The 22,209-nt window shown below is 37.7% G+C and overlaps 1 protein-coding gene across 9 annotated transcripts in view; it reads right to left on the minus strand.

Moving 5' to 3' along the window:
* The window catches only part of prkcz (protein kinase C, zeta), a 104,702-nt gene that overhangs the window by 46,286 nt on the left and 36,207 nt on the right, over window positions 1-22,209 (minus strand). For 6 of the 9 annotated variants that reach the window (XR_013823914.1, XR_013823915.1, XR_013823916.1 and 3 more), the window contains one exon: window positions 712-797. Coding sequence is in view for 4 of the 9 variants with exons in the window: in XM_079897362.1 (XP_079753488.1) it covers window positions 712-797 (86 nt within the window). In the remaining 5 variants the exon portion in view is untranslated. Of the gene's footprint in view, window positions 1-711; window positions 798-12,849; window positions 13,022-19,705; window positions 19,885-22,209 lie in introns of those variants that run through there. The other 3 variants (XR_013823917.1, XM_079897364.1, XM_079897363.1) reach the window with 3 other exon arrangements.

Raw genomic sequence — 22,209 nt, forward strand, 5'->3', positions numbered from 1 at the left:
TAAAATGAGTCTCTTATGTTCAGCTCTTATGTGCCGTAGAAACGCAACATTTTCAAATATTATTAATATTTAAAATAAATGTATTCTCTTTAATATATTTTAAAATGTAATTTATTTCTGTGCCAGCAAAGCTGAACTCAGCGTCACATGATCCTTCAGGAATTATTCCAATACGCTGATTTGGTGCTCACGTAACATTCCTTATTATTATCAATGTTGAAAACCATTGCACTGCTTAATGTTTTTTTCAGGATTCTTTGATTGAAAGTTTAAAAGAACAGTATTTATTTGAAATAGATTTCTTTTGTAACATTATAAATGTCTTTACTGTCACTTTTGATCAAATGAATGCATCTATGCTGAATAAAAGTATTAATAAAACAATTACTGTAGAGCACTTTTATTAAAATTTAAAAATAGCTTCACAGATTGTTTTTAAAAAACTCGTCTACAGTTGTTGCTTACTGCAGCTACAGACACTTATCGCAACAGTCTACTTGCCCATTTTCAAGTGTACGACATCCACATCTCAAACATAAACGACTCTAAAAACATCAAAAATGTGTTCGCTATTTGCCATAAACAAGATCTAGCATGAAATGCACTCATCCCACAAACAGACCATAAATCTGAAGAAAGTGGGTTATACACATTAAGAATCCAATAAGATGTCATCATTCAAGCTGGAGAGAACTAGAGACTTTAACTCACCCTGTTAAAGCGCTTGGCCTGGAAGAGGTGTCCGTTCACCCGGTACAGCTTCCTCCATCGTCTAGCTCCACGGCGATAGATCGATTCTAGGAGAGAGAGGAAACGGTTGTATAGGAGCAACATCGAGACTCGAGGAATGAAAAACAAATCAATCCCAGCACGGAACGAGAGACAGAAGAAGGGAGATGGACAGAGGTGTGGCTGGTCTTGACCCCGAGTGAATGTGGACGAATTTCAACTGCGACTGGATGAAAACATCCCCACTCAAAAGCAACGGGAAACAGCTATCCCTCCCCTCTCTCTTGCTCTCTTTCATTGCTTCAGTGTCTCCATCTGACCCACCCTCCTCTTCTCACTCTCTCGTTTCTTTTCTCTTGTCGATCTGTAATTCCCTGCAGCATCACTTTGGTCACATGTTAACTGTCTGATGTAAAAGTGACAAGCATCTAGATTGACCTAAATAGGTTCAACCACAATGAGACTTTGATCTGCTGCATCTCTGGGGTTTTGTCTTTATGTCTCACCACCTTGACAACATGAACGATTACCTTTATGAAAGGTTTTTGAGTTTATATGTACACACATAGACCAAAATACTGGCTGCAACTGAATTCACATACTATAAACCCTAAACAGTATATGCAAAACTAAGATTCATGTGTCCAAAATATTGAGTTGAAATAGTATGCCAAATTCCATTGTCCATACATTCAATGAAAGTCAATAGGGTCCAACCCTGAGGCATTTTCAATCTTTTTCTGTTCCACAGAAGAAAAAAAATTACAGAATTTAAAATTTGAAGTGAACTATCCCTTTAAGTATCACATTTAGATGAATTGCTGCTTATAAATGAAAACGGTATTTTAATGGTATTTATCACTAAATATACAAATGATATTGCTCTTTTAAAGAGTTTAAATACCATTTAGTCTCTCTCACTGTCCATACAATGAAAGTCGATGAAGTCCAAAACAACACTTGACTTTCAATGTATGGGCAAATAAAACAGACGTTTTCAATCCTTTACTGTTCCACAGAAGAAAGTAAGTCATACATGTTTAAGGCGACATAAGGGTGAGCAGCTGTTATTTTCTAAAAAGTATCACCTTTATGTTGACAAAACTAAATTATCAATGGAATTTATCACTGAGGATACAATGATATTGCACAAATAATGGCATTTAAACCCTGAAAGTCCCATATTGTCCTTGCTAGTGACGCACAGGTACCTCAGATACCCCAATATCTCTATGTTACGCTCTTATCTAATGTTCCAGTTAAGTTGGCAGACCTTTTTTTCAAGCATAAGTGAGAGGCTGAGAATTGTGCTTGAGCCCTGGAGATTTGCCATGTCTGCTGCCGTTTCATGTTTCTGCCCTCAACTGCAGCTCAGTTATGTAAAACCGATAAATATTGAAATATTGTCGAAACTTTCAAGTGTCAGCCACTAATGAGCACCGGAGGAGATTCAAAGGCCTGGGACGCTTGTGTGTATGTGAGAGAGAGATCTAAGTAAAATGAGAAATTGAAAGTCTGTGTTAAGCCTTCAGAAACTACTGTGTGGCATAAAGCAAAAGCAGTGTTTGAATATTAAAGGGGTGGTTGATTATGATTTCACTTTTCTAACTTTAGTTAGTGTGTAATGTTGCTGTTTGAGCATAACAACATCTGCAAAGTTACAACACTCAAAGTTCAAAGCAAAGGAAGATATTTGCTTTTAAAGAAATCATTTTTTAAGGACTACAAATATCGGCTGGTAGGGACTACACGACATTCCTCCCGGGTTAGTGACATCACTAACCCTAAAATTTACATAAACCCCGCCCCCCCCGAACACGATTCATAGATTATCATGGCAGAATATGCTAATCAATGACTAGAAGATAACTATACATAAGTTACCTAAATTCATCAACTAACCATTCAGAAATGTCCTGTTGCATTCTACATGTTGTCACTTCTTCTTGAGGCTTCTCCATCTTTGTCCAACTTCGGTTTGAACATAAAAGGCTAAAAGTTTTTGAAAATTTCAGTGCTTGTCTTTGTGAGGTAAAAGGACACAAGCTGTTGAAACTCCGCCCTTTTTGCTGGAGCAGCAGCTCATTGTGCGTTTTTGCTCACCCTCAAAAAGTGACAATTTGAATATGCTATATAAAAATATCTATGGGGTAGTGTTTCAAAATTTCAGTATTCGGTACCAATACCAGTGAAAATCCACGGTTCTCGGTACCAATTTCGGTACCAAAGGGCTAGAAATCAATCAATTCTTTGCTGATACTTCCTCGTCATCATGGAGAGCGCAGTTCGCACCGTTTCAAAAATAGTCGATCTCCGAATGCGAATGAACTTACTCTGAATTTTAGTATTGTTTTTATATGAGGATCCTTTTTCAAATACAAGGTCAATATTGATTTTCACTAAGGACAAAACAACAAATTATCTGTGAATTTATATGGAACTAATCTTTAAAAGCTTTCCATCTTTACTCTCCTCATGTAACGTTGCATTCGGAGATGACAAGTTTCTCTTTTCCACAAGCGCTCCGTGGCGTCTGTTGTTGCTATGCAACCATGAACAGGCGTGCCTGGAAAAACGAGCGCGCCGCGCTGCTACATTTGGAATAACGAATCTGCACGCGCAAAAAACGCGCTATGTGAACGGCCACTTATGGCAACGTGACATTAGCCTAATCCAAAATATTTCCATATGTGTCTCTTTCCTCCTTTCTTATCATCAAGTGGATTTACAGCCACGGTGAGCCACCACATCAGCAGCACTGCCGTCGCCATGCCTCACTTTAATAAAGAGGACGCGCAACTGCACGCGCTCAGTGCATGCATGAGCATCAAGGAACCGGGTTTGAACGGGTCCTCGGTACCACTGGTACTTAAGAAAACTTGGTACCGTGACGTTTACATTTTTGTAGTACCGACTTGGTACCTAAGTACCGGGTCTTTTGACAATTTTGAGCTAAAACTTCACATACACACTCTGGGGACATCAAATACTTATTTTACATCTTGTGAAAAGGGCATTATACCACCCCTTTAAAACATAACACCAATAACAACATATATTCAGCTTTGGAGTGTACTAAACCTAAAATGTAGGCTAAGCGTGAAATGAACACTCATCGCATATAAACACACCACACGCATCCAGACATTCAAAGTCTCGCTAGCATCAAAACTACACTACATGAATAATTTATTAATAGAACATGATAAAGCTGAAACTCACACAGTCTTCCAGAGGAATAACTGATGCCCCAACAGAGCAGTTAGACATGAGGAGAGGAGCACATTTTTAAACTTTAACATCAAACCCCATGAGGCCAGAAAAAAAAAAATCTCTATTTTTTTCTTGTGTGGATTACATAAAGGAAAGCTTGCTAAATTATATGATTACTTGAAATATAATTCATAATTTACTAATACTATTTCTTACTGATCATATCATGGAACACATTAACATGATGTTGAAAAATTCCTAAAGAACCATGCTCTTGTCATTGGTCAGAAATACATGATGGCCCCGCCCCAAAATCACACCATTGGTTGAGCCAAAGTCGCTGTTGTTGGGCTGATCAAACAAACAGAGCAATGTTTTTATGGGGCCACAGAGCAACAGTGTTTACACTTGTTGGGGTAATCAACCTTTAATTAATGGCTTAATTACCTTTGTCTGCATATTAAGCTATTATTACATATTAAGCTGAGAAAGGATTAAAAACAATGTCAAATTTCACCATTTGAAGTGACATGCCTTGTTAAAGGTACAATAAAACAATAAAATTAGTACTGATATTTAAATATCAATTAATAGTCAGCATCTTGGTGTGCCTTGCCTTATTTTTTTCAAAGGTGAAATCAGTTTTGCTACTTTAAATTCGTGTGGAAACCATTATACATTTTTGTCAGGATATTGTAATGAATAAAAAGTTCAAAAGAACAGCATTTATTTGAAATAGAAATCTTTTGTAGCATTATGAATGTCTCATCAAAATTTTAATATTATAAATAAATATATATATTGACCCCAAACTTTTGAACGGTGGTATTTCTTAAAGGCATAGTAGCAAAAATACCCTTTTAACCCTATTAACTATGGCTGTGTCGGAAATCGCCCCCTATACCTTAGGGCACTATTTGAGGGAACAGCCATTTATAGTGGTGTCTGAAACTATAGTGGATGTTATCGAGTGCACTTATTCAATCCCACAATGCACTACAATAATGTGTGTACAACCGGCTAGAGAATACCCATAATGCAATGTGAGAGTCGCACGCCGAATGAATTCCCACGTCTGACCAGAAGATGGCGCTCGCAGCTGAATCCTCCATCCATGCATTTTCTAAACCGCTGATCCAATGTGGCTACGTGTAACATCACACAGGTATAAATTCCTTTTTAAATGATTATTGAATTGTTTAATTACGGTTTATACATATTAGTTTCCATGACAGAGTTCAAGATAAATCTTCTCATTACTACTGGAGCTGCAAGTTTGTTAAGTTTCAAATAATTATTAAACCGCAAGCACAAATTATGCAAAAGCAGCAGGTCTTCCAGTGAACTCAGTGCCCGTATTCACTCGCTTGTTTTCATTCACTCCCTCAAATGAACTATATTAGTGGACTCATGTAGGGAATAGTGAATGAGGGTATAAGGGGCAGTTTCGCACACAGCGCTTGACAAATAATGGACCTCAGGTGAAAAATGAAATGCTACAGAAGTATATAACATAGCACCCTTAAATGAATATATTTCTTAGTGCAAGTTATTATACTCCACCTTCTTCCAGCAAACAAAACAATTCACAATGTTCCTCTGCTTCATCAAACCAGTGGCAGACTACAAATGATCATCCCCCTCACAGAGCACAATAACAGCTGCTCAGGAAACAGCTACGTGACATGTTTGCTATCATAATCATCCAGATGGGCACCGAAACACCTGTTCTTCAACCTGCTAGATAGCATGTGTAGGTCTAAAGCCCTGCCCGACATCTTGGCACAGGAATTGGCCACATAACAGAACTTAATTTCTCATTTTCGAAGATTGAAATCATGTATTTTGTACCTCAAGGAAGTCCCTCTTCTCAATCCCACAATCCTCACTGACTGTCACAGTCATAAATGGTCTCATAAGGTCCCATAAACCAAAGCAACTGTAAATGTAAACATGACTCTGACTTGCACTGGAAAACTTGGCACGGCAGGGTGGTTGGCTGCCACATCTTCCATGACATGTTAGTGATTTTGAGTCACAATGATGCATTCAAGTGATTCAGTCATGAAGGAGCTGCATTTAAAGGCTCTTTCCTGCTTGACAGAGCTCTTTTAGTAGAGCTGATACAAATCGCCTGGAAACGGCCTGGTTGAGGGTGCGGCAGGCACAAATTCAATTTTTCCATCATCGCCATGGCAACACACACTCTCTCCTGTGCCATACGTGCCAGATGCCAGCGGCTCCGTGGACGTGAGAGCCGGCGAACACTCAAGCAAACACACCACATGCAATATACACTGAACAGCCAGCAGCGGCTACAACAAAAACACAAAGCAGTTTGCCAAATGTCGTGCAACAAAATGCATCACTGACAACACTGTGAAGTGCAAAAACAGGCATCAAAGGAGGAACATCAAAAATCTACTTTTAAAACTAGAAGCTGCTCTGAGCTCCATTAAATCAGAGCAGTGTCTCTCTCTGTTATATAATCAGGGTGGTTTGTAGATATTCGCATCATAAGCACACTTTTTTTCATTCCCTGTAGCTCAACTGGAAAAGCACGCTGTTAATAAAGCCAAGGTCAATGTTCGAGTTGCAGGGAACACATTAATTGACTAGGCAGCTTGGAATAAAAGCATCTACCAGATGCAGAAATCATTTCTCAGTAAAATGTGATGGCACAAAAGCTGTATAATTGAGCATTCTCTCTTCTCTTTCTGTTTTAAAGGAGCTGGATCTACGCATGTCAATCTGAAAGTGTTTGATCTTGCAAAACACTCGCAGGCCTCAGACAGCATCAAATCATCAAAACCAAATGCTAGATGACTCTTCTGAACAGACTGAATTAAGGCCGACCTAACACGGTACAGTAGCAAACAAAAATGTCTTCAAATTCATCTCTTTTTTGATTAACTGCTTTTTTCAGTATGCTAAATTATTGATATGCTAAAACGGACCATTTTATAAACGCAAAAATAATACCAGCATAACACAGAACAAATATAGTGTTTACCAAATTATCATGTGACAGATGTATTTACAGCAAAATACATACACACATATATACACACACGCATGTATAAACTGGTTATTTCCCCATAGCATTATTTTTTAATTAAATTACAATTTTAGATTTTGTACAGTACAGGTCAAAAGTTATAAATATTACTATTTTTAATGTTTTTGAAAGAAGTCTCTCACGCTCATCAAGCATGCATATATTTGATGAAAAAAACTGTAATATTGTGTAATATTATTGCAAATGAAAATGTATTTCTGTGATGCAAAGCTGAATTTTCATTAGCCATTACTTCAGTCTTCAGTGTCACATGATCCTGGAATCATTGTAACATGCTGATATATTATCAATGTTGGAAACAGTGTGTGTGTGTGTGCGTGTGTGTGAGAAATTGAGGGGCTAATTAAAAAGACAGAGCCGAGGTCTTTAGCGCTGCCATCGCTGAGATCTATCTCTAATCTTATTAACTTCACCCCTACAGGGAGAGACCAAGAGAAATCACACTGTGCTGTTGCCATAGTTACCCAACACTTTTTTTTTTGTCATTATTTCTAACATTTGACCACAGAAAAGAAAGAGAAAGAGTATTCCGTGTCCACAACCAACATCTCTTAGGCTGGATGTCATGTGACCATATCATCAACGTATTTACCAGTTCTTCCTGGGTTAAAAAGAACAGAGATTTTTCTCAAGCTATATGGCTTCTGACAACTTCACTATAGAGCGCTAGCCATATGAACTGCATTTATGGTGCTTTTTTGTGTTTATGTAGGCTATGTGAAAAAACTTTATTTTTGTGTACTATATACACTCTTTAAATAAAGGATCCAAAAGGGGATTTTCACAGCGATGACATAGAGATGAACCACCTTTGGTTCCCTAAAGAAATCTCAGTAAACAGTTCTTGAAAAAACATTTAAAAAAATAAAAAAATAAGAACCTTTGGAAACACTTTACAATAAGGTTTCATTAGTTATACTTTGGTTAACATGAACTAAGAGTTAACAACATCTATATGTATTAATCTTACTTAACGTTAATTTTCAACATTTACAATACATTATTCAAATTAAATGTTGTATTTGTTAACTTTAGTTAATCCACTGTGAACTAACATAGACAAAGATGAACAAATACTGTCACAAATGTAGACAAATTGTTAGTTAATGTTAGTTAACTATTGTTAACTAATGAGACCTTATTGTAAAGTGTTACCAAACCGCTTTTCACTATAAAGAAGCTTTTGGGTTTTTTCACTATAAAGAACCACAGGCTCAGCTCCCTCCTACTTTTACTCGCTCCTACGAGTCTACATCCCCACCAGAAGCCTAGGATCGGTCAATGAGTGACGGCTCGTGGTATCATCACAGAGAGCCACAAAATCACTCTCCAGAACATTCTCATTGACGGTTCCATGCTGGTGGAATGATCTCCCCACCCTCATCCGGAATGCAGAATCCCTGACAACATTCAAAAGACAGCTGAAAACCCATCTCTTCCGTGAGCACTTAACCTCATAAAAAAAAAAAAAAAAAAAATAATTCTTTCCTTTTCTTTTAATCCTCCCTTGTCTGGCTTATACTACTCTGAGCAATGGCTGAACTTTGTGTTTTGAGCACTTCTTGCGTTGTTTTTGCCTCTTCACGATGACTCACTTAATTTAGTCCTCATTTGTAAGTTGCTTTGGACAAAGGAGTCTGCTAAATGACTAAATGTAAATGTTTTGTGCAATGGAAAGGTCCCGTTGATGTTAAAGGAACCAGTGGATACCAATAAAGAACCTTAAAGGGATAGTTCACCCAAAAATGACAATTCTGTCATTTACTCACCCTCAAGTTGTTCCAAACCTGTATGAATTTCTTTGTTCTGCTGAACACAAAAGATATTTTGAAGAATATGGGTAACCAAACAGTTGTGGGGCATATGCTTAAAACACTATGGAAAAATACAATGGAACTCAATGGGGTCCATCAACTCTTTTATTACCAACATTCTTCAAAATATCTTCCTTTATGTTCAGCAGAAGAAAGACATTTATACAGGTTTGGAACAACTTGAGAGTGTCATGACAGAATTTGTATTTTTGGGTGAACTGTCACTTTAATAACAGAAAAAAACAACAGTAATACAGTAATAACAGCATACACTTTTGGAAAGATAAGAAGGTGACTAAAGAATGAAGGTGACTGAACTTTCATTTCCATGTGAGCTATTCTTTTAGCAGTCCAAATGTGCAAAACAGTGTCCAACAACAATAGTGAACACGTTCCTGAGATGTTACTAATATGAAACATTACCAACCTTATAGTTCATCTATCAGAACATTCTTTTGAACTTTCTCCACCTCCGAAATGACTTTTCTTTCCTTAAGATGAATTCTAGGTCACATTGGCATGAACATTAATATTAACCAATAACATAAATAGCCTACTTTTTATGATCCAATCAAACCCTGATGGCTAAAACTAAGAAAATCTTATTTCCCACTCATTTTCTGTTTCACCTGGAAATACGTCACACTATGGAAGTTAATGCGGTATCATGTAATTAATAAGGAAAAATCATCACAGTGGACACATTCATCACAGACATTAGTGCTTACTATACATACAATATGACGGTTTAATAAGAAAAATGACGGTGATCTTTCGCGCTTCTGATTGACTCTAATCATAACTATGCTGTCATTCTCCATCCCTGCTGTCCTCAATTGCTCTGTCCTCTTTAACGGCTGCACTTAACCGATGACACCAACTGCTCAGTCAGAGCACGCTCATGAACTTACACACGTCATTATAAATCTGCCCTTGCTCCAGTGGATGGAGGGCGACGCTGCACCCGAGGGTATAAGCAAGACTGGAATAGAGTTGATGCTGGCATTCTCCACACTGAACTGAATTAGCACAGCAGAGATGTGATCACACAACACTACTTTGTCAAGTCAGTTGTTATCAGTCATCATCGTGACCGCACACACATGCGGTGCACTTAACATATTCATTTGACCTTATTAATGAGACCTGGAATCATGCCAGACACAATCACACTCAGTCGTCTATTATCTGTGATGTCAGAACTGAAGACAGATGACAGGCATCTTGTGACTGCTGTTTATGATGGTTATGATTACGAGGAGGACAAGTGTTAAACAACATGGTTGGTGTGTGTGTGTCCTGGTAAACCCTACGTTATGGGGACAAAATGTCCCCACAAGGATGGAAATATCCAAAATCCTTGTGGGGACAGCATGGTTCCCATGAGGAAAACAGCTTATAAATCACACAAGTGATGTTTTTTGAAAATGTAAAACTGCAAGGTTTCTGTGATGGGTAAAGCTAGGTTTAGGGGTAGGGTTAGTGTAGGGGGATAGAATTTTCAGTTTGTAAATTATAAAAATCATTATGTGTATGGAATGCCCCCATAAAACATGAAAACACAACATGCGCGCGCGTGTGTGTGTGGCGGATGTTGGTGAGCCTGGGTCAGGTCAGTTTGTTTTTTTATTCAAAGGAATTTGTTTACAATAAAGAATGCACAACAACATTATTTCGGTTTAATAAACTTTATTTAAACTTTCGTTTGGAGTTAAGAGCGCACACTCTTTAACGTTTAGTTTGCTGAGTTTATTCTTACCGTTCTTTTTGTTTGCTTGTTTGTTACATCTGAGCAGGGCCATATAGAGATATCTCTTTATTTGGCTCTGCTGGTGCACCGTCAAAAGGGGTTCGGGTGGAAACTTCGGACATATATACAGTTCCAGCCAATGATCGGGCCGCAACCAAACAGGTGTTGTGCCGAATTTCGACCCCCGCCAAATTATTGCCCCCCCTAGTATTGGTAGGTTTAGGTTTAGTTGTGGGGGATAGGTTAAGATTAGGGCTGGGGTTAGGATTAGGCAATCAGGTACTGACTTCAACGAGGGGGGTAATAATTTGGCAGGGGGTCGAAATTCGGCACAGCACCTGTTTCTGCCCTGGGGGACTCCAAGGACAATTTCGCTTCCTTTTCTTTTATTTATGTATAGGAAGTACATTTATAAAGTGAAGTCATTGACTATTAGTATTTAATATAACTATTATAAACACTATAAAATAAAAATAATAAATGACTTTTTCATATTTGAATTTTCATATTTGTTTATTTTGTGTAATGGCCATTGTGTCTGCGTATCCCCCTTTTTGTTTTAATTGGTGCTGGCCACCAATGTATACATTTGTTAACTGTTTCTGTAGGAGTTAGTTGTGTTGTGAGAGAACAGGTCCTGTAGTCCCTAGACCTCTGTAATTGTTTGAGAGGCAAATGCAGTGACTCATGTTTATTGTAAGTTTTTTCATTTTCTCCTCTTTATTAATACTTTGGTTTACCTCAGTTGGGTTAACTTTTGCTTTACTTTTTGTAACCCCATTCTATGGAAATAAACCCCTAAGCGTTTGCAGTAGCCTGCTGCCTCCGTGTTCTTTTTTCCTTAACTGGTCACATCTATCACTGTGTGTGTGTGTGTGTGTGTGTGTGTGTGTGTGTGTGTGCGCGTGTGTGTGTGTGTGTGTGTGTGTGTGTGTGTGTGTGTGTGTGTGTGTGTGTGTGTGTGTGTGTGTGTGTGTGTGTGTGTGTGTGTGTGTGTGTGTGTGTGTGTGTGTGTGTGTAAAAATGTATGTTTATAAACTCTTAAAGACGAGGTTTTTAATGTATACTTAGTGCATAGATATTACATAATTTGCATCATAACTGACAACGTACATCTATGCTTATAAGCATCAGTAATCTCAGAATAAAATCTAAAACCACCATTGTACTGGCCAATTAAACAAACTAAACCAAGCAATTACTTTATGCATATTTAACACTATGACAATAACGCATTAGAGAACCAGCACACTTGTAAAGATCCCACTTGATGAAACACGAGACAAATGCACCATTAATGGTAGCCTAAGTTAAAAAGAATTGATGCAGCTCCAGCAAGACTGCAGGTATAATGGCAGTGATCCAAATCTCTGACCTTAAATTGAACAATGGCTTTGGAGCCGGAAAGTCTACACTGGATTGCATTGAATATCTGCTACTGGCTATAAAAAGAGAGTAAGAACCGGGGTTATGGAATAATCAAACTTCATCTACACATCAGAACCCATCTCACGTCTGTATATAAATCCATGAAAGCATGAAAAGAAGACAGGATTAAATTTCATCTGCAGCTAAATATATTAACTAAATCTAGTAGATTGTTTTCTCTACTTTATCTGATAATGAGACTGACATCGTGTGTTAAAACCCAGTCATATCATAGGCATTCCTCTGTTGCATATATATATATATATAGCTGATCCTTGATAAACTCACTATTAATAGATAAACTCACTATTTTAGCGTAAAACTGTCTGTGCTGTGTATATACACTGAAAAATTAGTTTTTAATTAATAATTTTAACTACTTTTCCAGACAAAATTTGTTAACATCCTTAAAACAAGTTATTTTTTAAGAAGCCACACTGTACAAAGTAATTAGCCTTTTTGCATAGATTGCATCTTGCATACAAGTGTATTTTGTGTTTCTTTTTTTACTTGTCTGAAGTAGAAATCAATTAAAAACAAGTGAAAAAAATCTGCCAGTGCATTAAGGCACATTACACTCATATTAAAGACACATTATCTGCAAACAAATCTTAATATCTTAAGCAGCACTGCTTCTCAAGTCAGTTGGTCTTGTTTCAAGAATTTTAGGATATTTTACCTGGAAAATAAGACAAAAAAACTGCCAATTTTTTGCAGTGTTGTTCAGCTTTTTAGAGTATCACATCATCTCCCATGAGGTTTGCTGCCTATGTAGAACATTAAATTTCAATTTCATGTCCCCCTCTCCCCACTGCTAAGATAAACGCTGCGAATACCTCCTGTGACAGTCGGAGAGCAGACCAGTATTGCGTCACCCCACATTCTTCCTCCACCTCCACCTCCGGTCAGAGGAACTACGACGAGTGAACACAGCGGCACGAGAGTTAGAGTTGCACCTTGCAAGTTCTGGATCGACACGGAGAAGCCTGCCATGGCGTGCCACGCTGGCCCCAGAAAGCTCCAGCCAGGGCTGAACGTCCTCTGTGAGGGTCTTTGTCTGGTGAGCGAGTAAAGGCTGGAGGCTCAGAGAGCAGGACCAGTTAAAATGGGTTTGACTCACTTCCACGCATTGTTGGTTGGGCTGGCAGGAAGATGATAAAGGGGGCTTTTCCTCTGCTGTGCTGAGGGTGTGTAGGATCAAAGCAGGCAGTGGGATTTAAGCTGAATGAACAGCTGGGATTGAAGCGCACAGCTGGAATACAGCAGGAGCAGAACATTTTAGCACTCTCTGTAAGGGCCCTTATATTCAGCCACTGAGACCTGAACATGAACACTGAAACACTAACTGTGCTTGGCCACTTCAAACTCACTCTTCTTCTCAGAGAGGCTTTACTGCTAAAAACATTTTATTAATCAGTATTTCGTCTTGTTTTCACTAAAAATACTTAAATATTCTTAAGGCAAAATAAATGTATTATAAATATATAATGAATAAAATAAATAAATAAATAAATAATATAATATAATATAATATAATATAATATAATATATATATATATATATATATATATATATATATATATATATATATATATATATATATATATATTTGACTCTGGAAGTCTCTTCTTAAACATTCCACTGATAAATAAATCCAGAAACAAACTTCAAATCACTAACAATGATGTAAAGCCAGTAATTAACAAAATCTGGCAGTTACACAGTTAAAACAGTTACACCCACCACTTAGAGTTTCCTGAGAAGATCAGGACCTAAGATGACCTTTAATTAACTTTTTGACTCCCAGAGTAAAACAATCTAAATGGGTCATATCATGGAAAACAGGATTTTCCTTGATCTTTAGAAGACAAACGCAGTTGCATGGCACATTTCTGGCCTAATTGCGCTGTGAACTTGCTAAGAGGCTGTTATTGGAGAGGACGAGATAACTGTAAATAAGAGTTGTTAGAAAGAAATGTGCAAAAACTGTACCTTTAGGAGTACAACAGCTTGTCACTGTGACAGTACCCTTAAAAGGACAACTTTGTGCCTTATCAACCCATAAAAGTTGCATTATAGTACCTTAGACTAGTAATACCCCAAGTTATAGTAATACCCCTAAAGACCGGGACACACTAAGCCAATGTTGGGCCGTTTTTGAGCGTCGGTCGGCTTAGTTTTTCTGGTGTGATCCGCAAAGATTGGCTCTAGTCGGACGCCGTTGTTTTTTTTTGGGGGGGGGGGGGGGGGGGGGGGATTCAGCATGTCGAGAGAGAACTCTGATTGGCTGTTCAGCTTAGCGCACAAGAATAAAAGTGAAAGTGATGAAAGCGAGCAAATAAGTCAAGATGGTAAAGACAGAAGGCTATTACAATTTTACGGCATCTTACCAGAGCATTCGAAAATATTTTCATAATAACATGAGCCAACAGGAATGAAGAAAGTGATCAGCGTGATTGATATTCAGATGGTAAGCAAGCACTGCTTTGTTTATGGTTTGCATATCTGCAGTCCTAGTACTATTGATACCTGCTGATATAGACAGATATTTACTCACATGCAGGCGCAGAACGCACGTGCTAGTTGACAGTCGCCTTTAGTCCTTTTGGTGTGTTCAAGCGCAGCTTTTTGAACGAGACGCAACCGACGAGAGGCGACAACACAGTCAGCTTTCATCACCGCTCGTTCTTTGACATCGGCTTGGTGTGCCCCGGGCTTAAAGGTATAAGTTTCGCTAACTTTCTGAGAATGTACTCATTACATAGGCAAATTGTTTAGCCAATCATGGTAGAGATCATTTACATAGAATTCAGAACAGGTGGTTTTTGCTACTGTACCTTTAAAATTTGTCAGAAAGATTGGAAAAAGATGACAAAACTGCCCAAAAAAACAATGCTATAAAAGTGTAGGGCATAGCCCTTAAAAATAATGGGTTATTATATAACAGGGACAATAGCAGCTGAGAAAATGACAATGAGCGTGTTAGCGGCAGCCCGCTGAGAGGAGATGCTAATTTCAGCAGCAGACATTAGCGTAATGTGTTAATTGACAGGGAGGAGCTTCATAAACCACTGCAAGGCAAATAACATTATGTTGAATAGGCTGCTTTGAAGTTTGTACTTAATTTAAAAGGAAGTTAATTTATCAGCCGTGTCCTAATCCAAAAGATTAGACAAAATGTTATTACTTTGGGAGTTAGTGTGCGGCACAAGGCTAACCATTCACACACACAGACGCCTCTGATTCCTGTAGAGTGCTCTATGTATGCAATCGTATTGTTTTAACGTCGTTTTGAAGTCTCCCACAATGTCAGAGCAATCAGATCACAACACATTTTCACTCATACACTCCTTGACTGCTGCCACATTTCGCTGTGATGTAACCCCACTGATCTGCTCTCGCGTGGGATGGGAGTGTATCTGTACATTTCACACAGAGTGTGTGGGACTCACTGGACCAAAGCCAAACACACACACACTGCTTCACTGTATACAATCAGTGAGTCAAGCCTTAAAGAATATTGTGACAACTGGCACCTACACAATATATTTGCATAAACATAATACAGCATATTTGACTCTGTGAGCAACCAACATATTATTGAATAAATACAGAAAAAAACTTTAAAATGTATTAAATTAGTTAAACGAACTTAGAGACGTCAATCAGACACTTAAAAAAATTCAGAACGCAGCTGGAAAAATGCAGACTAGTTAAATCCTGTTTAAATTTACCTGTGTAAAACAATTGATTTCAAAACGACCTGATTCATTTTTAAACAAAATGGTCACCATACTTTAGCAATATGACTGAGATATACTTCTAATATACTATATATACTAAATAGATATACTAATTGAAAGATATACTAATTAAAAGAAAACAAGTTGACAAAAGATTGAATCCAATATTTGGTGATAATTAATCAGCTTTTTTTGTAGGCCAGTCATTTTAACCGTGAACACCACAAGTGTGACTTTGTGCCATATAAAAGCATTTCAAAACAAACTTCATGGTTAAACATTAAAGCACACAAGTGTGATAAACAGTGCAATTTTGTCTCATATTTTATTGAATATTGACCAAATTATCCACAAATACTGCTATTTTCACTCAAAATCTGAGATGCATAAGCTCAGATCAATAAGGACTACGATCCATCAGTTCGAAAATAAATGCAAAACTGCCCTAATTGAAAGAAAACAAGTTGACAAAAAGATTGAATCCAATATTTGGTGATAATATAGCATAACGAGAGATTTATAAGCTATTTTTTTGTGGAACGCCACAAGTTTAACAAGGTGTAAAAACGTTTTGAAAAAAAAAAATCCTCTACGGGTCAAAAGGACCCGAACACAACATAAAGGTTCATTTTTATATGTTACTCTTAAGTAAAAAATTTTATAAAATGGCAACCACCCTAGCAACCACTTAGTAGCCATCCAGAACACTATAGCAACCGTCCAAAACAGAAAACACCCTAGAAAATGCATAGCTACACCCTATCAACCAAAATAAAATGACGTTACTAGCTGACAAGTCCGATATATCCTTTACAAACTTCCTGTTTCAACAGGAAATGTCAACACAGGAAAGAACACTGTGTCCATCAAGCGCTTTCATGTGTCTTTTAGTCTCAGGATGATGCTTATACTGAATCATACAGTGGAAATAAACTCCACAGCAGAGAATGAGTTCTCAGCTATTTAAGGTCACAATGTCTGCAAAGCCTTGAGCAAACACACACACTCATACTGATGGTTCTCTCCTTCATATCACCTTTCATCTGTCATCCTTTTCTTTCCTGAAACTTCTTTGAACTTTTGTGATGCATTATGAAAGGCTGTAAAAGTTACGTAGACAGTTGTCTTGTATCTGTGTCACACCAACTGCGAGTTCGAGATATTCAGGCTCCAGCAACAGTCTTCATAACCCGCCGAGATAATATTTCACCTTATTGGGGGGGGGTTCTCTCCTGAAATTTTGTGCTGATAGAAAAGCATAAAAGTGTGACATTAGAGTGGCAGCCTTTACTTCAAGCTCATCAGAGTTATCCTGGATGAAACGGCAGAGCTCGCGGCCAACTCTTTGATTTTATGTGTCTCGTTTTGAGCCTTTCCTTTCCTTCACTGGCCTGCCCATCTCTTTCTTATTCCCTTACGTATGAACTGAACACATATTCTTCATCAATAATTAGCTTTTGGCTCCTCGGGATGTTTTTAAAACTTTAAAACACCCCATTCAGAGCTTCAAAGGTTTATAATGTCACTGTTTCCCAAAAGTGAGTCTCTCGTGTCGTCACGTTGAGATGACCCCGAGACAATAAATGTGCCTGGGGCCATGTGTGCGCACTATATTAGTACAAGTCTAGTATTACATGAGTATAAGTGTGAGCTACACAGAATTAGGCAGTTTTAGGTAATTAGGAATGAACCAAACAAAAAAGCTTCACTCTTGGAAGAACAATACTCCCATGAGACACCACTGCCGAGTGTACATGCGTGATAAAGTCTTTGAAATGTTAAGCATACACTCAAGGAAAAATAAAACACACACACAAATATGACACCAATTCCTCATTCTAGCATGATATGCATGTACTGTATCACCACACACAACCAGGGCTGTCACACAATGCCGCTTTAGAAAAAACACTTATTATTTGAAGTGTTTTATTATTGAGTGTTAAGCTTTAGTGCATGACTTTTCCAGTATCCTTTGTGCTACAAATGGAAATTATGTTAAGAAGTGATGTGCTACTAGTATTTTCTAAGCAGTAATACTTAAGATTTTTGTTTGGTGAATGATAAAACAGGCAAAAGCTCCCATAAACTCACACAGGAAAGCCACATAGGAACCAGAATATCAGATTTTCTTTTAAAAAGTAATCCTTTTATTCAGCAAGAATGCATTCAATTGTTCAAAAGTGACAGTAAAGACTTGATGTGCTTCTTTTGAACTTTCTTCTTATTAAAGGATCCTGAAAATAATCTATCACTGTTTCCACAACAAAAATTAAGCAGCACAATTGCTTTTCACATTGATAATAATGAGAAATATTATTATGCTCCAAATCTGAAAATTAGAATGATTTCTGAAGGATCATGTGACACCAAAGACTGGAGTAATGATGCTAAAAATTCAGCTTTGCCATCATACATAAAATACATATATAAAATTTCACACTATTTCTGTATGTTTGATCAAATATATGCAGCATAAGAGAAGTAGCAACAACCCTGCAAAACTGACAGGGTCACTTTCCCCAAAATTTCATCCACACCATTTTTATGGCAAGGCTAATCACTTTATATTTGAAGAGCTTCATTTTGCTTGTCCATGGTGTGAAGAACAAAACTGCAGCCAGACACATAAAACAACAGCTTTTATGACCAAGCAGAAGCCTCAGCCACCTGGCTGCACTGACAGTAAACTGAACAGCTACTTTTCAGATCGTTCTCATACAGTACACATTGTACATGGCAACTAAACACTCTAAAACCACAAGCACTTGAACACCTTAACAACCACACAGCAAAACTCTGTCAACCACCCTAGCATTGCAGTGTAACCTTTTGCAAGGGCAAGAAAGCTGGGGTGCAGTACTCACGGATACGATGATGATTTATGGTTTAATTACTAAGGCTGAGGTTTAACCACTACAGCACACCACCCTTAGTAATCTTTTCTAAACACAGTTTGCTAAGCTTCCAGCACATGTGAAACTGTCAACATAATTTTGCTTTGAAACAAAAGTGGACAGCGCACAGAGCCCTGAGGAACTATTATTGAGCTATGCACTAAAATAGACACATAATCTATAAATAAACCTTTTAATGCAAAGGAACTTACTTTCAAATGGTGCAAAAGGGACACATATTATGATACGAATCACAACACGTCAACGTCACTACACGTCAGATTACATAGACTTTGGTGATGAATAAAGATAGACTCAACTGAAAAGTCCTACTGAACTCTCATTGAGTGAAGAAAAGCAAAATGTTTAATACACGTAAAAGATCCTGTCAACCCGAGTGACAGATCCAGGAGCTAACATTACAAAGACAATTATTGCAGTCATGTGGAAAGAGTGTAGCTGTTATGTCAGTGAGGGCAGACCATGAGCTAAACTCTCTCAGCATAGAGGACAGTTAAATAACAGACAAGATAGAGACACAGAAAGAGGACTGAGAGGGCATACAAAAGCAAAAATAGAATGAAACAACTCTTTCATCAAAATACACAACCATTAAAGTGATTGTTCAAACCAAAAATAGCATTTCTGTCATTACTTACTCGCTCTCATGTTGTCCCAAACCTGAAATATTTTCTTTACTAAGATGAAAGTCAGTAAAATAACCAGTAACAGTCATGGACATTATTCACTTTCATCAGAGGAAAAGGAGCAGCTTTGACATTCTGCTAAACATCTCCTTTTGTGATACACACAAGGAAAAAAGTTAAACAGGTTTGACATAACATAAGGTTGAAAACATTTTTGGGATGCACTATCCCTTTAAGGAATCATGTAAACAGCCATCATATAAAACAGCCATTCTGTCTTATTTCTTCCTCCATTTGATCTTTTCATCCTATCTATCTATCTATCTATCTATCTATCTATCTATCTATCTATCTATCTATCTATCTATCTATCTATCTATCTCTGTGTACGGCATACAATGGTACCTTTCACTCGCAGATAGAACAGCAGTGTTAGCAGCATCCCTATATGGGCTGGTGGTGCCTGGATCCACTTCACTGTCCCTCTTCCATCCTTTCTGCCATGCCACTGGAGCTCAGCCCGTGTCTCTGGTCCCCACTGTCTCGTTTCCACTCCTGCTCAGTAGCAAACCATCACACACTCCTCTGTCTCATTCTGCCTGCTTGCACACACACATCTGAAAAGCACAGCTTCACTGAGCATGCTCAGTTTATCTCTACTGGATGTTTAAAGGATTTTTGTGTGTGGGTTTTTTTTTTCTTTTTTTCTTTTTTTTTGGTTGTTCCACTTCTTTTCTCTCTCTTCTTGTTTCACGAGGACCCCTGCAGGTTGATGCCCTCGCTTGAAGACACATGTTATAACACGCACCTACCACAAGAGGGCAAAGCTGAGTTTTCAGACTGTACTGGCCTGGTTGTCTGACTCACTGGGGACTTGGTGCTATTATTAAACCTTGTGCAGCAAGGAAAGTCAGGAAAGGAAAATCGTGCAGGTGAAGTCATATTTTAGGATTCAGAGACTGACACATAGCAGAGATAAGCATTTATTATTTTGTGAGATGTTGACAAGGACATGATTGCTAATAAATTTAAGCTTTAACAGTGAATAATAGGCTACTAAAAAAATTGGGTCTGCAAGATTTTTTATTTATTTTTTAATAAATACATTTTCTTAATCAAGGATGCATTAAATTGATCAAAAGTGACAGTAGTAGACAGTAGACATTCATAATGTTATAAAATATTTCTATTTCAAATAAATGTTCTTTTGAACTGGCGCGGGGGGGGGGGCGGGGGGGGGGGGGGCTGTGCAGATCATGAGACTTAAGATGCTGAAAATTCAGCTTTGCCATCACAGTAATAAATTACATTTTAAAATATAATCAATTATAATAATATTTCTCAATATTACTGTTACTGTATTTTTATCAAATAAATGTAGCCTTGATGAGCATAAGAGACCTCTTTCAAAAACATAAAAAAAATCTTATCGATCCCAAGTTTGCATTCCTGCTGTTACTAATTTTATAAAACTAATAAAAAAATGACCTTACTTCATCACATACATACATTAACGCACATAATAATGCGCACACACACACACACAATAGATAAGAGTTCAACACACTTTCTCCACTGATGAAACCTTCGGAGCCATAAATTATGAATATTTGACTTCTATTTATCTCTTAGCCTCTCTTTCTCCTGCTCTCTTTTTTCCTCCTCCAAAGACCTCAATTTCTCCTTGACTGGCTGATGTTGCAATACTTTTGAGGTTGTGAAAGCATTTCCCAAATATTACAACAGTAATATATCTCTTTCCTCAGGATGGGCGGCTTTATCAGAGTCCAGCCCCGCTCAGGAAATTCGTCTCATCTGAGGACAAACTGCCTACTTCAGCTTCAACCTGCGACATTCTTGCGTCCACTTCCTTTCAGACGTTATTGTCAGCTCAATGAAGCAATTATTGCATTCCACAGTATCTATAAAAGGAGGACGCGACCTTCGGTATGAGTCAGACATTTAATGTGACAAATAGAAATGGCAAGAGTTTGACGCAGATTTAAAAATGATGCCAAGAATTTCTGCAACGAGAAAGAGCACATTATGTCCAGTGCTGCCAATCGTACTTCCCGTGCTGAAGCCGATGCGTTTTAGTGTTGCCATCTGACAGCAAAATGATTTGCCACCTTAACAGGATTTAGAAAAAAAAAACCTCTGCCGAACAGAACACTGTAAAACTGTAACCTAAAGGCAAACTCAATACAGAGCCATTAGACCTTAATTCAGTTCTGTTTATGTGCCTCACTACATGGAATGAACCTCTCTGGTCTGTCTGGTTTGGTTTGTTTTTAGCAATTTATGTTGAGTGAGCATGCATGTTTTCATGTAAATAAAGGGGTTAATGGAAGGCCCTGTGACTGGTACTTAGACAGACAACAGCTAAAGATTTGTGCAACTCTAATGGTTTTCCATTATGGCCCAGTGGTGCATCACCGAAATTAAATTGTATGTGTGTGGATCAGTCATTGAGCAGATGTGCTCAAATATCATCCTGCGGTTAAAACAAACATGCATTTTAGCAGTTCAAACAGTTTTACCTCTCATTTAAAATGGCCAGGGAAAAAAATACAGTGCAAACATGTGGTCTAATTAATAAATTATTACACATCAGCTATTAAAATTAGCACATCACTTCTGCACCAATTCAAGCAACGTCTATTAAGTAATGTTGCTTTATAATAAAATATATATTATACATACACACACACACACACATATAATTGGTTAAATTTGCATGCGGAAGACCAATCACAATGCAATATCCAAATTAGGTGTAAGAAAAAAATATATATACCTAATATTTATAATTGAAGGTTTAGAACAAACCCGAGTATGTTTAAGGAATGTCAATAATATCAATGGTCAATAACAATTTAAATCAGTCAAAACACTCCACAAGATGATGA

This window comes from Squalius cephalus (assembly GCF_949319135.1).
Source record: "Squalius cephalus genome assembly, chromosome: 16".
Lineage (NCBI taxonomy): Eukaryota > Metazoa > Chordata > Actinopteri > Cypriniformes > Leuciscidae > Squalius > Squalius cephalus.